This window comes from Neolamprologus brichardi, chromosome 19, assembly GCF_056152115.1.
Source record: "Neolamprologus brichardi isolate AB-2024 chromosome 19, ASM5615211v1, whole genome shotgun sequence".
NCBI classification, from domain to species: Eukaryota; Metazoa; Chordata; class Actinopteri; order Cichliformes; family Cichlidae; genus Neolamprologus; species Neolamprologus brichardi.
In genome coordinates, this window is record NC_142122.1 from 5,907,795 (window position 1) to 5,926,921 (window position 19,127).

The following is a 19,127-nucleotide window of genomic DNA, read 5'->3' on the forward strand; positions in this document are numbered from 1 at the left end:
AGTGCACCTCACAGTACTTTGAACTTAAAGTTTTTATTGTTATTAGAACATATGAGTGCATTACCCTCACTATTTGGAAATAATCCCTTCAAAGTGCCAGCGTTCCCTCTATGCTGATAGTTTAGTGACCTGTGACTAATATCTTATCGCCAAGTCCAAAAAATTATTATTCTTTATTTATTATTCTCGGTCACTGCTGAAGTCTGTTTCTAAAGGAAGAACATTTTCATCCGAGTTTCAGAGTCAATTGAGAGCTAAACCATTTACAATAGTTTACGGTTCAGTGATCAGACGCTTCTGGGACCGTTCCAGCTGAGAGGTGCATGGTGATAATGGGCTGTATGCATTAGCGGGGTTATGATTTTGTTTTGAGTATAGTGCTTATTGACTGTGTTGTGAGAGGATGTTATGGAGGAAATACTCTTTAATGTTTCACCTGCATTGAGTTTTATATATTCATATTCACACTCTCTCTGAATTGCATCACAATTTGCTATGTCTGCGGTGACTGTTAGAACTTTATTGCTATGCTCAAATCAAGTTGGGTGACACTATGTCACAAGATGCAACTTATATCATTTACTGGACTGGACATTAACTGTGAAGTGTTATTTTCTGCTGTATTAATTGACTTAGTCTAGACTAGAGTTTGTGTTTGTCCAGCACTTGGGAATGCACAGAAAATCTCCTTTGTCTATGTTGTTTGTTGTTGTTCTTTGTCTATTGTTTCAGTCTTGGATTAGCCAAAGTTTCGAATACTGAAGTCAGTGTATTTTAAAGGAATCTATTTGCTCCAGTCTGCTTTATGTACCTGATTTGTCCTTTTCTCTGATATCAGTTTAAAATTAATTCCTTGCTATGGTCCTCTCTAGATGAGTAGGCGGGGCTTATAAACACTAGGTTCTTTCTAGGGAAAGTGAGCTTCCAGCAGCTGGAGTTAAAATGGCTTGTTTCAGATAAAGCATTTACTAACTGGATGTCTAAAAGGTCAGCATAAGTAGAGTCCATAATTAAACACATAAGAGGTGGAAATGAACATAATGGTTCTCCTTTAGCATGTAAAACAGGACTTAAAAGCTAGCCTGAAATGACAAACTCTAGCCTTTGGATTTGTAGGAAGCCCCCTGGCACTGCAACCAACCTAGAAACATTTTTATGTGTAATGTTAATAAAAACAAACCTTGTGATTTTCTGTTTTTATTGTGGAGGGGATCACTCAGAATAAATATACTGCAGGCATATATTAAGCTAGGCAGAACAGAATTTTTCCTAATATGTTCCTAATAGGAATTGAAAGCTGGATCACTCCTACTAGTTGCATTTCCATATTGGGAGGTTAGATTACCTCCATCAAGCTTGACTTAAAAAAATCCAAAGTGGGTGCTTTGAGCACCAACAGTTTGAAAAACGAGTGATTTTTTTTGTTTTTGTTTTAGACAATTGAAGACTCTCTGTGAAAATGTTACTACAGCACATCAGTGCTCTGTAATGTGTTGTTATCAACTGGTATTTCTAACAATGATAACCTTTCAGCTTGGATATAACGTCATTGCCACCTATCACAGATTTATATTAAAACAATATTGATCTTCTCATCTATCTCTTGACAGGAAAGAGGATGTTAAATATGTCCTTTATTAGTCTTTATACTCTCATGCTAAGGACCAAAACAGTGTTCAAGGGATATAAACTATCCATTCAGTCAATTTTGGGATATGGAGCCAGCTGTCATGGGTGAGGCAGGATACACTGTGGACAGGTCGTTAGCTTGTCGCAGGGCTAATACACAGAAACTGACCATTCAGTCTCACATTCACACATCTGGTCAGTTTAGAACAACCAATTAATAATCCCATGCATGTCTTTGGACCGTGGGAGGAAGCCAGATTACCCAGAGAGAGCCCACACAAGCATTGGGAGAACATGCAACATGCACAAAAAAAAAGGCCTAAGCCTGGATTTGGACCAGGGACCTTCTTTTTACAATAAGAAGATCCACTCGGCCACTGGCTGCCAATTCTAAAAGGTGGCCTTTCCCCTAAACCAATCAAAGAGCAAGTAAAACTGTGTCTGATAACAAAAACAAGGGGGAAAATTAAATGAAAAGGGTACTACAGAGGGCACAAACCCCAGCTTCCTGGGTTAAAGTGTTGTGACTTTAACATTCATGCCATGGATGAATGCACAAAGGTAGGCCTCTGCTGCCTCAGTCTGGGTGATAGGTTAAAATTTTCCATCTGGCTACTGTCACTCCAAAAACCAATGAGTAAGAGTGCATTTGCATTCATATGTTTCTGCAGAGCCAAAAAGAAGGAGACGCAGTGTTTTGGTACTTTTTGATTTGCAAATTAATTTACCGGGTTGAAAAGGGTCGACTAAATCACCACTGCAGATGTGTTTGTTGAACCCAATCAGCCTCGTAGAGCAGCACCAACAGTGATCCAGGTAAATGGGTTGAAATAAGAGACCAAGAAAGAGCAAGGGAGTTTAACATTTGGATGTGAGACTGGGTTGTTTGAGTGTAAGTGAGGTTCCTGTCTCCAAGGAAGACTTATTTTTGGGTTTCTTAGCATTGAATGACATAACTGAGGGAATCAAGTGTCATTTAAGTGATGCGGGGAAGCTGTTTTAGCTGATCAGAAAATCTCAAAGACCAGTAACAGCATAAAAAAACAAAGTCTGTCCCTTATCTGCACTGTTACTGTGTCTATACTGTACTGTTCCAGTTACTGTAAATTGATACATTTTCTATGCTGGTTACCATTCTGTGATAGGGTTCCCATTCTCTTTATTACACTCTGATAAGATCCTCCTCTTTTATTGTGCAGTGATAGGGGCTATTAGTTCAGCCGGCTGCACACTGCAGCGTTTGGACAGGAGTTTGCCCCAATTAGGTTGACCTGTACTTATGAAGGGGACATGCAGCAAAAACTCCACATTGCGGTTTTCTCTTGACACAGAGTTAAAATTTTGAGTGGGATCACAATGTCTCTCCTTAATTAGCTGAAGAAATGTGGACAAATCTAAAGAGCGAGTCAAGGTCTCAAGAGAGGCGCCAAAAAAATGCAACAAAATACCAGATTGCTGCATTAGCATTTGTAACAAATGACCTCAAACCTCATTTATCTTCTTCTTGTTCCAGCTTGGGTAACATTAATATTTCATGTGAAAATTTACTTTTTTTAAAAAAAGAAAAAAAAGAAGAAGTTTCTGACCTTTAACTTGCTATTATTTGACTTTTACTATATCGCTGCTCATTAGTATTGTATCACTGTGTATAATTAAAGCGGGCTGACAATTATTTTTTAAGCCCGACTGTTCCTATATAAAGAGCTTTGTTCCTTCTCTTTGTGTTGCAGAGTTTTGCAGAGAACACCATGAATGAGCTGCTGGGCTGGTACGGTTATGACAAGGTGGAGCTGAGAGACTCTGACAGCCTGGAAATAGGGGAGACACCACAGCACATCTCTGTCCTCAAAGGTATACAGCTTTAGTGGAAAATATGATCAGATCATGTTTCATGATCTGATCATACAGGCATGTTGTTTGTGTGTTAACAAGCAAGCCTTATTATGGAGCCATCAGCAGATTTCTGTACTTACTTTTGTCCTTACTGGATTGATGATGCGTCGCATCGCCTTGAGGCGAGTGCTGTGATTTTGGTGCCATATAAATAAAACTGAATTGAATTGAACTGAAATCTAGTCAATATAAAAAATATAGCCTGAATATAAATGATGGGTGTAATCTCTGGTTTCTGTGGTCCCTTTCTAAATACCTAACTTTACTTTATTTCCTCATTTTCTGGAGAGGTCCAGTTCAGTGAGCAAACAGCTGGTGAGCAAGTCACCTTTCACTCAAAGTGTCTTTGCCCCCAATTCAATTCAATTCAATTCAATTCAATTCAATTCAATTCAATTCAATTCAATTCAATTCAGTGCCAAATTACAACAACAGTCGCCTCAAGGTGTTTTATATTTTAAGGTAGAGACTCTACAGTAATACAGAGAAAACCCCCAACAATCCGCTCACTCTCTACGAGCAAGCATATGGCAACAGTGGGGAGGAAAAACTCCCTTTCTATAGGAAGACACCTCTAGCAGAACCAGGCTCAGGGAGGCGTGGCCATCTGCCACAACCAATTGGGGGTGAGGGGAGGGAGACAGGGCAAAAGACTCTTCCCTGTGGAAGAGAGCCAGAGATTAATAATAAGTAATGATTCGAATTCTGTATAAGTGAGTGAAATAGTTGAGTGAAGAAGAAACACACAGTGCATCATGGGAAGTCTCCATTAACCTAGGGCTATAGCAGCATAACTGAAAGACTGATCCAGCATTAATTATATGCTTTATAAAAAAGGAAAGTTTTAAGCCTATATAGAGTTTCACAAGGCTGTAAACAGGTTTATTTTAGCTTTCAAATCATATTTTTAAGGATTTCATCCTATTGGAACTGAGTCGCCAGCCTCAAGTGGCCACTAGAGGAACTGCAGTTTTTGGCACTTCCACTTTGGCTGCTTTTTTATGGGTTGACATATTTACAAGATGTTTAAACTCTTTTAATGTCTTCTGAATATCTACTTGCCAAATCTTTTGTGCAGCATAATCTTTTAATCTGCTACATGTGCTCAGAGCTGAATAACTTTGTAAACTTTTAACTGCTGTTTGGTGCTTTGCAGGTTGTGCACTTTAGGTTTAATGCAGCTTGTTCAACCTGCTGCAGCCTGAATAAGAGAAATCACACTAAAACAAACATTAAAGTTGTACGTTTACAACCAAAACAATGACCTGAATGATGCTACGTCAGTTGATTTCAGAAAGGTCTGGATTTACCTTAAAATCCAGTCATTTTTTTTAGTATTTTTGCTTCTACTTTGGTGGAAAATATTGAGTCATAATTTAGGTGAATCTTGGGCATTTACACTCAGAGTATTTGCAGCAAATGCTGCTCATTAGTTGGTCAGTAAATGCTTTATTTTACTTAACTTTTCCCATCTAGAAAACTCGTTGCCAAAAATCCCAGCTTCAACAGAGAACAGTGAAGGCTCTCCGGATCGAGCCAACAGCTTTCATTCGTTGCCAGCCTCCAGGAACGGACTCACAGAGACCTCCACCACGCCGTCCACCTCCACGCCCAGCACCAAGGAGCATGGCAACCTGCCCATCATAGTCCCCATGATCCCTCCGCCACTGATCAAGCCCCCTGCAGGTACAGAGCACTAATGCCATTTTGGAGAGATTAATGCAGCAGATTAATTGATAAAGTAGTTTAGACTTGCATGTAAGTATGCATGCATGCATGTCCTTGATTTTTCAAGAGCAGTAAAACGTGATGCCTTCTAGAAATAGGAAAAAACTGTTTAAAAGTTGGAACACCAGCCACATCACAGCTTGTGTAGAAAGTTACAACTGTTTTCTGCTTTTATGTTACAAGGAAGGTTACTTATTAAATTTGCAAAAAGATCAAGGTCATTTTTAGCCCATCACTGATTGCTAATATATTCACTCAAATGCCTGAAAGCAAGCAAACACACACACACACACACACACACACACACACACACACACACACACACACACACACACACACACACACACACACACACGCACACACACACACACACAGAACAGTTGTTTCTCCAGTCTGAAAGAAGAAATGTCATAGACTTAAACCACAGCTGCTCTAGACAGACTGGATTGCAATGAAGATACCTAAATGCTGATTCTCCAGCACTTAGCATGGAAACTCAGGATTTATGCAGTTGTGAAGGTTTGGGTTTGTGCAATGGTCTGAAAGCCTTCGTATCAGAGCAGAGGCAGGCGACTAATGAGCTAGCTACCTGCTGTACACCTTGTTTTTCTCCACCTGCCCAAGTGTCAATATTACCCCATCAAGTCTCTGAGGAAATGTCCACGTTACTCGGCCAGACAGAGGGCTTCATTATCCCTTGCGTCTGCTGTGGACAGGAGGCTGGTACGCCCCGGCGAAGGGAGCAAGCCTCCTTGGCATCGCCCAAGAGGAGTCCCCGCTGGCCCTGCCTAGGCGGGGAAACAGATGGTGCGGTCCCACTTAAAGCCCACCAGCACCAACTAACTACCCGGCCAACACCTCCCTCAACTCCCCCACCCTCCACCTCCACACATACACTGAATTATTCATGTGCCCCCGCAAAATCCGACAAAGGACCTTTTGAGGTGCAGGTACGGCGAATGACGGTGGCATTTAGTACGGAGGCTGCATAATTACTGGCATGTTTTTTTTCCCCTGCTCATGCAGATGTGAGTGTTTTCAGATGAGCTTGTTAGGATGTGCCAGGATGTGGGAAGGCGAAAACAACTCCACCTCAAGATGTCTCTTTGTGTGAAAATGTTGAGATACTGTGAAAGATGTTGTGATTTCATATTGGCCTTCGATCCTGATCATTATGCTGCGGTGCATGCATTTTTCCGAGCAACGTACAAACCCTGATCCACCCACTCAGTCAGCTTAGAATTAAGATATTTTGTCTTTTTTCTCTTATCGCCGCAGTGGGCAGCTATACAGATAGACACAAAAAGGCAAAGAGAGTATAGGAATGAGAGCAGAGGGGAAGCTAAGCCATAAAATATGCATGTTGGGTCTGCTATGCTGTCTTTAGTGCCCCAGGGAGTTATTCCTTTAATTGTGAGTTAGTCTTTACTTAAAATCTGATGGCCCTGTAGATCCATTAAGCTCCACAAGAGGTGAAAAGCCTGGCCAGCGTGCGATAGGGAGGTGAACAGAGGTGAAAGACTAATGGGCCTGCGTTTTTTCGCCCTCACACCCGCGTATAGTCATAATGTGATAATTGGGAGATACTGGAGGGAATCTCGGAGGATCTCTCTCATTTCAGCAGCGGCGGCACTAAAAGCCCGCAGCTCATCATGAGCAGTCACAGTTTACCGCAGAAGAGGCATTTCGCTGTCACTGAGGGTCTGTTAAAATAATTTGTTGACCACACAGCAACGCGGCAGCTGCATGCAATACAATTACATTCACGGTTGAACAAGGGAATGCATTTGTTGTTGTCATAAACATGATTTCGAGAATTAAAAGGGGAATGTGAGGGGGTCAGCTGCAGCTGTACTGTTTCATTTTCCTTATTTTCCGTCATATATACTGTAACAATGCTTGGTGCTCATATTAAACACGCCAAACAGCATATATCCTGGAGTCCTATGAGCCAAAAGCTCAGGCTTCAGAATATTCTTAACCCTCCTTTTTGTTCTCTATGCTTGCATCTAAATGATGTCATAGAGAGGTGATATTTCTAATATGATTGACTGATTATGATTGATTTCTAATGATAACTGTGAATGCAGTAGCTCTACTCACCAGCAGTTCAAGTCATCAGTTTGCGAGAGGCAGCCAATCAGTAGAAAGTTAGCCTTAATGGGAAAGGAGCTAAATCAGCTTCAGCCAGAGAATGAACTAATGTGCTGCTCCGAGGCTCTGTATGAGATAAACGAGGACTATTTTGAACTATGAATTATGCAAAGCTACTCTACTAGAGTCCAAGAATAACAATACCCAGAAATTACCATAACTGGTCCCCTTTACCAGACAGATGAGCCCTGGATACCTTTTAAAAATCCTTTTTTAAAATCTTTTTTATCCCAGAATAAGCAGAAGTCAAGCTCACTATATCTCACTGTAAATTGTGGTAGGCTGTTAAATGTGGCCTAAATCCACACACTTAAAATAATACTTTATTTTTATTTACGAGTCAGTCCCAGAACAGAAATTTTCATTATGTGCTAATATAATGTAAAAATGCTGCATACTACTGTAATTATCACTATGTAGCACCTTAATTCTGCCTGTTATTTTTTATCCCCATGTGGCCTACATGTCCCTGCCTCTACTATTTGTTTTTTAGCCCCAATGGGGCTCAAACAAAACATCCTGAAACAGTCTACACTGCAAATAATAACAAAGTCAGAAAGTGAATTTCACTTGTAGCACTCAGGACAACTTATACAGCTGCTATTACAACATGAAAACTACCACTAACTAGATAAAAGACAAATTCAATTCAGTCTCATTTATATGGCACCAAACCAGAAAATCTATCACCTCAGTGTGCTTTTTATTGTATGCTAAAGACCCTACAACAGTGGTTCTTAACCTTGTTGGAGGTACCGAACCCCACCAGTTTCATATGCACAGTCACTGAACCCCTCTTTAGTGAAAAATAAAATATGATGTTTTTCAAATTCAAGACATAGATATGTTTTTTTACTGGTGCACAAAATGAGCCATGCATGTCACGGCGGAGGCTCTGCCGAACCCCTGAGATCGACTCACTGAACCCCTAAGGTTCAATTGAACCCAGGTTAAGAACCACTGCCCTACAATATTAAAAAGGAGACCACAACAATCAGATGACCACTTATGAGCAAGAACTCGTAACTAACGTCAGACTAAGGCTCAGCTGGGGGAAGTCATCTGCCACAAACCGGTTGAGGGTGAGGAGAAAGTGAAGAGTGTCAAACACATGCCTGATCAAACTTCTCTACAAAGGTCAGATCTGCAGTTTATTATTTCAGCTTGTTGAATTGCAGTTATGCATCATATCTGCTGTCTCTGCAGTTCGAAAGCCTCGTCTCTAAATGAATTGTTACATGCAGTTTGTTTGCAATTGATATTGCAGCTGCTGTGATGGACGGGTAGAGAAGATCCAGCCACACTCATATATGAAAAGATAAACCCTAATCTGACCATGATTCACTGCATCGCTCGCAGTTAGATCGTGCGGCCCGTGGTGCAGTAAAGCATTATACAAAGCTGATTTATTTTTACATGTTTATTGACTCTTATAAAAGTCTGCTACTGATCTCAGTAAATGGAAACGGATGTCCCCTTCCCAGTGTGGATACAAGAGGGCGACACACTGCAGACAGCGCTCTGCAGGAAATGCAGAAAAAAGTAACATCAAACAGATTGTTTTCTTCTACTGTGGTGTAATTTTTATTCATTCGTCCTTTAAACTGACAGTATTTTTGTGCTGTTGCATTCTAGGAATATAGCGCATATTAATGTCATTTAAAAAAATATACATTACAATGTTATTGTAAACACTGTGGTTATATTTTTAAGGGCTGAACTCCATTAGTTAAAGTTCATAAATGTGACAATGAGAGCAGTAATAAATTACAAGTATTCCATAAGGCTTCAGAGTATGTAGGACTTTTCTGGCTCCTGAATTATTTTTCTGAGGGGGCAGAAAAAATATCCCACACACCATCCAAATGTGAACGGTGCAAGCGTTCAAAGAAGCCAAATTAGTCTTTGTTACCAGGCTGTAAGCATGTTTATTTAGTTCAAGATTGACTCACTTCCGTGAGACATTAGAGGAACTGCACTTCCACGTTGGCTTTGTTTCTTGCGTGTCCGCTTGGAGAGAGCGTACAGTCGGCAACACACATAACCTAGAAGTGGTACCTTGAATAGCGCTTTTCTACTATAAGTGAGCACTCAAAGCAAACCTTATGCATTGAGTGACACACATTCACTTTTTTCCTGTACATAAGACCAACAACCTTCTGAATGATACCGTACGCGCTCTACCACACAAGCCACAAGGCTGCACAGTGGCACAATCCATTACACTGACTATGTAGCATGTTAAAGATCAGGTGATGTATCCCTTCTGTTGAGTAACTCTGGCTTAGGTGTATTCATTTGTAGATTTAATTTCTGCCCAATTATGCATTATGCAGAAAGTCGCCGGAGGTCACGTAGCACTAAAACAAAGCCATAAGTCATAATAACAGGTCGGAAAACGGGTCATGTGCGAGGGACGTGACTAATCAGGCAGGGACTCATCAAGGCATCTAATGTGGGTGTCTGCATCATTATTTCCATAAGTCCCAGAAGTTCCGATTTCTTCCTGTTTAGATTTCAAATGCTACACATTTCAAAATGAAAACATATCAGTGTGGATACGGCCCAAAGTGTGCCTGTTTATTTAGCAGTTAACAGACATCCTACAGCTCCAGTCTTTGCTGAAACACCCTAACCTTAATCTTGTTGTGAACCTGTAATGTGAATATATGTTTATCACAGCGACTGTCCTTGTGGGCTAAATTTGTATATGTATTCAGTTTTTCCCCTCATGTTTTTTAATTTTGTTCTTTTTCTTCCTTTCCTCTGCCCTAAAAGTACTCTCGTCATGAATAATTTTGGAATTACAAAAATTAAAAAAAAGTGTGATTTCACATTAGGTTTTACTGTTTATATGGAGACGGTGGAAATCAGGCTTGTGTAACGCGGAAAACTTTTAACTCATGTGTTCCATTTGTGTGAAACACGCCTCACCGAACTTACACCTTTGATGGCACAAACTATCAAGAGGACGCTACACCTCGCAGAGACTCCTGCGTCATCTTCAGCAGCAGCAGAATACATGCTTTTGTCCCTTCAAGTTCTCTAATACCCACAGAGCACAGCCATAAACAAGCATTTTCCCATATCCCAGGCTCATCCGTTGTGGCTACATTTATCCATGGCAGGGCTTCATTATAAATCCTGCAGTGGTTTTGTGGCTTGAGTCTTGAAAAGTTTTATCCAGTTGAGCAGCTGGGCTTCATCACTGGAATTAATGCCTTTATGGTTTGTCTGTTTAATACGTGTAGTTGCATACGATGTCCCTGCCATGCACTTTTTACCTTCCATATAGGATAGATTGTAATCAGTATCAGGCTCACTTTGATTACAGGGTTTGAGAATTGTACCACAAGGTTATTTTATTGGACATAGTATTAGAATATAGCAAAAGCCCTTGGTGTAAAGAGCACATCATAATGCTCATTTCATTACCTCTCCTTTTCTCTGTAGACGAGGATGCGTCCAATGTGCAGATCATGTGCGCCTGGTGCCAGAAGGTCGGCGTCAAGCGCTATTCTCTGAGCATGGGGAGTGAGCTGAAGAGCTTCTGCAGTGAGAAATGCTTCGCTGCCTGCCGCAGAGCCTATTTTAAGAGGAACAAGGTAACATCCCTTCCTTGTCAACAGCTTGACTCATTAATATGATGTATTTTAGACACTTTGCAGAGACTTTGTGTTACAAATCTACTGGTGAGGCCCAGTAGAAGCCAAGTGAAATCCCCTTCCCCCAACAAATATCGCGATAGGTCTGCAATTGTTAGTATGATGGGAATGGTTACTGGGTATAGTGTGAATTGGTTTAATAGTGTTCATCATCTCAGAATGTGTACATGCTCCACTCTGAACATGATGCTTGGTCAGGGTACCAACCCCCCCTTTAGCCTCATTTTCTCACAGTATCATTTCTCCTTAAGGTGAACTAAAATTTGAAGGAAATGTGTATTTCCTGGCCAGCCCTAAGTGGTTGCTAGAGGTTGCTAGCAGTCACCATGAAATCTTAGACTTACCCCTATTCCTGCAGGCTTAGAGCGACATCCTTAATAACTGTTAGTCGCTAGGAAAAACAGTGTTTTTCACAGTCATTTGGCAAGTGGTTGCTGGAGGTTGTTGGTGGTCAGAGGTTTACTGTGCTGCACTGAAAACCTCTTCAGTAGTTTTTGCAGGTTGCATGGTAAAAGATGCCAACTTGCTTGCAGGCACAAAACTACTTGCAAGCATTAATGAAACTGCAAACTTCTTCAAAGTAAAAGTTACCCTTTTAAATTAAAGCGTTTTACTTTTATAGAAAATCTTCTCCCTTTCAGTTTTGGTGCAGCAGCCTTTGTTACTAATTTCCCCCAGCGACTGCCAGCAACATTTTGCCAACAGGCTGAGGAATAAACACTTTTCCCTAGCAACTGGAGGTTGCCAGAAGTTTACCAACCAGTCTCCTGGCATGTATGACTTGCAACCTAACATCTTGATTCTATTCACACATTATGTATCTGTTTTACTGTTAGGAGCAGAGTATCAGCAATTAATATGGTTCCCAAAAACTAGAATATCACCCATCAAGCCTTTCATCTTATTAACACACCATATTCTGCCGTATGTGAAAAGGAGCTGTCTAAGCTTCATCTTATCAACCTAAATTGTGACTTGGTGCAACAAACGGTTAAATCTTGTTTAAAAATGGCACATTTTTGGCTACAAACCAGATTAGCAAATATCAAAGTTGTTATTGTGTTGCCATCCCTCCCCCTCCAGTTACTGTAGTTAAATACTCTCCTTTCTCTCTTGTACCAAAGCTTGGATTTATAAGGAATTATACCGTGAGTATGATGTTTTACTCTCCTGCTTGTCTGTCCTAAAATCATTCAAACATAATCACTCTTCAAGCACTGCACTGAAGCAGGAACCATAGGGGAGCACTTAGACTACGTCTCTTCATTTCAGTTAGTGAGATTCAATTTTTTTTTCTGACACTTTTTCCCCAAAGCATGACAATCAAATTGAGCCTTGCATCTACTGTACTGTTGTATGTTTTTAATTTTTTTACCTTTGACACTTCAGCTCATTTGCTTTCATAGCGAGTTTGTAGTTTTCATTGTACTGAATGTTGATTCTGTTGATGTCAAGGAGTCTGACGTGGTGAATCCTCGCAGGGGAATATGTGACAGTTACAAAAAGCTATGAGTCTTTATATCAGATCAAAACGCTTCTTTTGAACTGGTTTTATTTTGATCTCTGAGCTCCAGAGGAGGTCAGAAAAAAAGGTATGTGTCACACGGTATGCAGCAAAGTAGGCGAGGCAGCTTCATATCAATCAGAGCTCAATCAGGGAGGCTGTAAACAGGACATCAAATACAAGATTCATCGCTGTGAAGTAAGCCCCCTGCTATGAATCCGTGGGAGGGGGACTTGTGTGAAATTATCCAGAAATGAAAGGCAGTTTATGTAAAGTTTACATATACATCAAAGAAACAGAGTTAATAGAAAATATAGTTTGCACACGCCCCATATAATAGGTTTTTGGAGGCCTTGGTACATTTTGTAATTCCGGAATATCCCCTCTGTCAGACTGCTCAAAAGAAAATGTCCAGAATACAAATTTAAATCTTACCTTACACTTTGGAGGTTTATGCAAATTAGTGCATGTTTAATGAGATTAGACCACATTTGCAAACGTAACCTTCAAGTGACCAAGTGGAGTCATTTATGATCCCGGTCGTATAGTTATATGTGCTGTTGTGAAACGATTCCTGACATGACTTTGTCAGTCTACTGTCAGCTCACTGGTGTGGCAAAGATACTGGAAAGTTGTGTGAGGTCATTTATAGCCCAGGAAATACATGCACTAAAAAAAACTATTGTAAGACTTAGGGCTGTTTGATATAACGATATATATCGGATGACGATATAAAAAACGTCTACGCTATTGTTTGTTTCGTGGTGTCGCAAAATACTGCAATATTTTTTCATCGCTTTGATGGTCACTGTAGTGGCTATATTAATTTCTTAAAGTTCTCTCTTTCTCTTATATTTTATATAACCACACTACAGACGGACAAGCACCTGTTTTTATGGGTTGTGGTTAGCAACAAGGAAGGTAACACCATCGCGTGTCCGCTTGTTTATGTTCCATATAAACCTTTCACAATAAAGCTCAAGATCCTGTTGAGACTTTTCAAAATAAACTGAATCACGTGAAAGATGCAGAGTATTTACGGATGAGAATTAAAAAAGAGCCGCAGTGAACTCTGGATAACAGACTGTGAGTAGAAATATCTACAGCTGCAGAAGGAGCAGTAGATCTCCCTTGAGGTAGATAATTAATAACCAAAGCGATGTTAAAAACTGCTTAATTTTATAAAGACGAGCAACTCCTTTTTGCATAAAAAAGGCTGAAAATCAAAATCATTGCATTAGAACATTTTAGAGCATGAGTCATGGATAAAGTAAACAAAGGCGTGAATGAAATATAATGAGACTGTAAAATCACTCACTAATGCACACTCACTTTGTTAGGTTGAATTTATCCTTATTGCAAATCTCTAATCAACCAATCACATGCAAGTAATTCAGTTCATTTAGGTAAGCAGACATAATCAAGACGACCTTCTGAAGTTCAGGCTGAGCATCAGAATGGGGAAGAAAGGTGATTTAAGTTACTTTAAATGTGTTAAAGCCAGGTGGGCTGGTATGATCATTTCTCATATTGGTGACTTACTGGGATTTTCCCACATGAGCATCTCTATTGTTTACAGAGGATGGACCGACAGTTTTCTGATTAATGGAGTAATGAGAAGGGAAAGGTCTCAATTCAATTCTGTTAAAACCTTTAACTCTAGTATGTTTACAAATTAAACAATTTGGAATCTGGCTTCATCCAAAATGTCGATATATGTTCTGGAAAAGTACACACATCAGGTAAATGTTGCCTGTTTACGTTTCCAATATACAATATACAAGACTAATGAGCTCTGCATTACGTTCTGACCTTATCAATGACATTTTTGAACAAAGCGGAGCTGAAATGTATTGTGATGTGTGTTGAGAACAAATACAAAGAAGCAGCAGTAGTCTTTCCACTTCTCTGCCAGCTCTCCCCATTAACCTGCTCCAGACTTCTGACAGAAATTTTCAAAGCATGTCGTACGAGTGCGGTGACAGCTCCTCGTGCAAGTAATAGTTTTAGAAAAGTTCAGACTTTAAAACTCAAAGTGAGGGGAGGGATAATATTAGTCTTGGAAAAAATCTTTTACATTACGAGTTCTCACAGTCAGCCTGTTGTTCTGCTGATGCTTCAACATGCCCTTGATTATAATAACAATACTATTATACATTAATATTGTACATTTCTACCCCTCAGCTGCAAAATGATTCATCAGTGCAATCAGTCGGCTGCTTCTTCAAAAACACTTCATGAACTCGACTGCTTGATGCGATAACATTTAATTAAGTATTCCACTTTAGCCTAACAAAGCACACAAGCCTCTTCTGATATTTAGCCTGTTAAAAATTAAAGGCATGTTTTGTATGGAAGTCAATTTCTGCCAAATGAATAACAAAAGAGGTAACTTTAAGCTTAAAGTTTAAGTTTTGCATGACTTTTAAACCCAGACTCTACGTTATTTATTTATTAATAAATATTTTTTATTATTATTATTTTATTATTATTTATAAATTTTAAATGATGTAACTCATATAATCAGGAACATTTAAAGCTCCCAATGATATGAAAAAACAAAATAAAAACCCCAAACAAAACAAATTTCCAACATATTTCTCAAGAAATACCTCTGAAAGACCACAGCTTGGCCTCTACTAGCTCCTAGTTTACTACTTACAGTCCTACTTACAAGGCTATGGACTGATATTAAAGTAAAGGACAAACCAACATAAAGTGCTTTAGTAAGGTGCTGCAGATCACATGCTTGCAGAACAGCATCAATGCACATTGGCAATTATTATGCAAGTTTTGGGAACTCTACTACTGGAGTGCCAACCCAATATCTCTCACAGGTATTCATTTAGATTGGGATCTTGTCACATCCTCTTTAAACTGTCCATTGAATCCTCGTGCTCTAAAGATGGGTGGCTTTGTAAGTTTGTAAGTGATGACTCAAATTGGGATAAAAATATATCATCATGGGACAAAAGCAATGACTCAACACTACTTTATGACCTTTTCCTTTAACACGTACTCACCACCAACGCATGGAGAGTCAGTTCACTAGCGATGCCTTTGAAGGATGATCAAATATCATTACAGACTGCATCTAAAGAGTGCTCCTCAATTTCTTATGGTAGCCAGTTCCATAGACACCAATGCTAGTGGTTCTAACTTTGGGGTGAGCATTGCTGTGATGGAGATCCAAGTGTGGCTCTAGGTCCGATAATATTCAGCTTTTTCGTTCAGTGGAAATGTATTGTATGTTGGAGGTTATAAGTGGACCCATCCAAAACAAAATCCACTACAAGATTAAGTTGTTTCCATGAGTACTTGAGCACTAATTAGCAAAACTGTAAGTACGTGCGATGCCTGGTTAGCCAGCCTGATTCTATAGTTTTCCAGGTAGATAAACAATAAATGTGTAGCTGTCGTCTTTTGTTTAGCAGTTAAGTAGCCAAATCTAGAAAATAAATCTTGCAGCTGTCATAGTAAAATCCAACCTAATGTAGCGCGCATTATTACTTTATAAATGCTGATTTATGGATATTTTTCAATCTTAAGCTGTGCATGTGACAGTTAAGGATTTTTGCTGAGCACAGTGCTTTTCTCTTATCTTTGCAGCAGCAGAGAAAAAATGTACAAACATAGTCAGTTATGTCATGTGTAGTTTAGTGCACATCATGCGTAGTTTATGGTAATGTTCATTTATATACATACGGCGTGTTCTCAGCCAGTCAGACATGATGGGAAAAGGCCTGCTCTACCACAGCAGCTCAGATTCTATATTTTGTCTGGCTCTTGCACATTCATGCAGGTCATTTGTGTAAATGATACCCATGTGTTTCTTTTCCCATGCACCCACAAGGTTGGCCACAACAACACAGCCTCCGGGCTTTTTTTTTCCTGCTTAAAAAAAATGTCATGGCTTGAAAAAAAAATTGAGTATCTTATGTCTACGTGTGCTTTGGCTGGAGGAGCGGAGACGTGGGGGAAGGAGAGGGGGGATGCAGAGGGTGGGCAGCGGCTCTGGCATTATGTTGCATGAAATATCTTCAGCTGCCTCATCCATGAAACCCAATCCCCTCCTAGGGTGACTATGGCTGCTGCTTTCTCACATCTCTACATAACTCCACATTCTGTAGTGCCTATTTGAGTGTGGCGAAAGATGATTGATAGTTTAACTCGGGCTAATCACTTATGTGCCTGTTTACTGTGCGCCTTAAGCTCCTGGATTAGTTTGTATGGAAGGTGCAGCTTCCTCCCCGCTCGCAACACTCAATTATTCTGTCTGTCACCTCACGCTGCCTGCTCACTTTCATTCTCTTTTTGACCATTCGCTATTGATTCAGAGGGACCACTTGGCTCTTTTTCTTGTCTGGTAATTCACTGCAACCTAGTCCCTTCCCCGTGCGCACATTATGGCGGTTTGCGTGGTGTACGCTGCGCAAACCAAATCTGAGTGGAAAGATACCAACACACGGAAAAGTTCACCGAGTTTTCTGCTCCAATCTTGGACAGTTTGGAGGATTAAATTAGAATTAAGGGTGGAGTTTCAGATGGAGGTGAAAGCTGCTTAACTGTCACACTTTTACACGCAGCTGTATGTTTTCCTACTTTATCTGACACCCACACATACGCCGATAAACAAGCTTGCTCATTGGACACAGTGCCAAGATTAAGTTAGGCAATTAGCAGTGATGGATTACGCTCTGCGAGTGTGAAAAAAGGTGGAATGAGAGCAGGCTCTGCTTTGCATGTACACGAAACACATTGTCTACGAATCATTTAGGGCTGGATTTTGAATGCAGGAAGCTGTAACAAATGCTTTGCTGTGGCATCAACTGTGATGAAATGTTGCTTGTTGCTGTTGCAATAGCTCCAACAATCTTTTTTCTTTTCTTTTCCATCCTCAGCTGGCTTTGAGTTTCTCAGCTTGAGCTCCTCAAAACACAGTTGGGCTTTAGTTTGTAATGTTGCATCTACTTCTTATCTTTTAATTTTGCATTTGTACAAAATAAAGAAATATTGCTTGCATGCTTGAAAGAAAGCAGGATTTTTTGCTTATTTTAAAGCAATGAAATCATTTGATTAAACCTTAAACTGCAATATTTGCAGTTTCTTTGACATTATTGTACATTTTTGAGATAATTACACCAAATGTCTTAAATAACTGGAATTATTTGATGGATTTGATTTTTTTTAAAGTTTGCTTTTACTGCACTTATTTCTTTTGTTTTCTCTATCTCAAAGCATCAAAGTAAAATCATCAGTGTTAGGTTTCCACTTTACTGTAATCATATTACACTTTACTGTTTGACTAATGTCATACATTACTGAGTTAACTTCAGTAAATTTCATTACACTTACTAATCACACTTATAGTTCTTGTTCTTGATTGCCATTAGAAAAAAAATAACATCAAATGTGCACACATCCTGTGAAGAGCTGAATTTTCAAAGGTAACAAAAGCAAGTGACTCCATTTCTGCCCATTAATGTTATTGCAGTAGAATCACCGTGGTCACAGGCCACAGCATGTTTCTGTTACGTGCTCTTTGAGCTGGTTTTCTCCATCTCGGCATTTGGCTTTGCGTTGATACCCAAACACTGAGACAAAGATCTTGTGCATTTCCTTGTTAGAATAAGGATTTGTGCCAGTGTGTGGGACTGTAGCATAAGGTTTGTATTGTTAGCTGGCAGTTATGTGACAGTGTGACTCAGGCTACCCTGCTGAGTATTGCAAAAGTAATGTAGTGAGTGCTGTAATGAATTACTTTAATCAGAGAGAAACAAGAAGCGAGATACAGCCCAACGCTGGCAGTCAAGTTTTAGGCATGATGAGGACATTTTTTATGCGAAATTCTTGGAAAACACTTTGCTACCTGTGAAGTAATCATTCTTAGTGTTTGCAAAGGTTGTAGGGTATTAAGGTAAATGCCTAAGATCGGATATTAATTGTGTATGTCTTTTTTAAGTCATCATATGCACAAATACTCCATCTAATTATCAAAATCTGCCAAACCTGCAGGTTTAAGTCATGAGATATATAAATCATTTATGCAAAGCAGTTATAAAAATTTGTGAATCTGTAAGAGACAGAATTCAGGAAGTCCAGTGCTTCCCAGCACTGTTTTGTTACTGAACTGCTGCACTTAATAGGTCACTTTTTTGGTTTGTGTGAGGTATTTTAGTACAGATAGTCTACGTGTTTTGTTCTTGACAGTGCTTTGCGCATTCTTTCCTTTTTGTTTCTTCTGTCTAGTGTAGTTTACTGTGATGCATGAACATATTTCCCCCTCAATATACACATGAATGTGCTCTCTTCTTTAAAAAGTAGAATTTTCCTTCCAGGCTAGAAGTCAGCATCTAAAGAGTGTTCACTTTGGTACAGAACAGCAGTCAGGCATGCTTCCACAAATAATAATCTGGTAAATAGACACTGAAAACAAGACATTTTGGAAATTAGAAGATGAGGATCAGTGTCATCCATCCATTTTCTTAACTGTTAGGGCTGTGGGAGAGCTGGAGTCTATTCCAGTATACGCCCTGGGTAGGTGACTATTCCCT

At 39.7% G+C, this 19,127-nt stretch overlaps 1 protein-coding gene across 6 annotated transcripts in view; it reads left to right on the forward strand.

The window, feature by feature from the left end:
* sobpa (sine oculis binding protein homolog (Drosophila) a) overlaps positions 1–19,127 on the forward strand; it is a 57,968-nt gene that overhangs the window by 18,448 nt on the left and 20,393 nt on the right. For 5 of the 6 annotated variants that reach the window (XM_087832751.1, XM_087832748.1, XM_087832746.1 and 2 more), the window contains exons 2-4: positions 3,360–3,480; positions 4,999–5,208; positions 10,858–11,009. In XM_087832751.1, coding sequence (XP_087688877.1) covers positions 3,378–3,480; positions 4,999–5,208; positions 10,858–11,009 — 465 coding nt within the window. In that variant the 5' untranslated portion in view covers positions 3,360–3,377. Of the gene's footprint in view, positions 1–3,359; positions 3,481–4,998; positions 5,209–10,857; positions 11,010–12,193; positions 12,218–19,127 lie in introns of all 6 variants that reach the window. The other variant, XM_087832747.1, reaches the window with a different exon arrangement.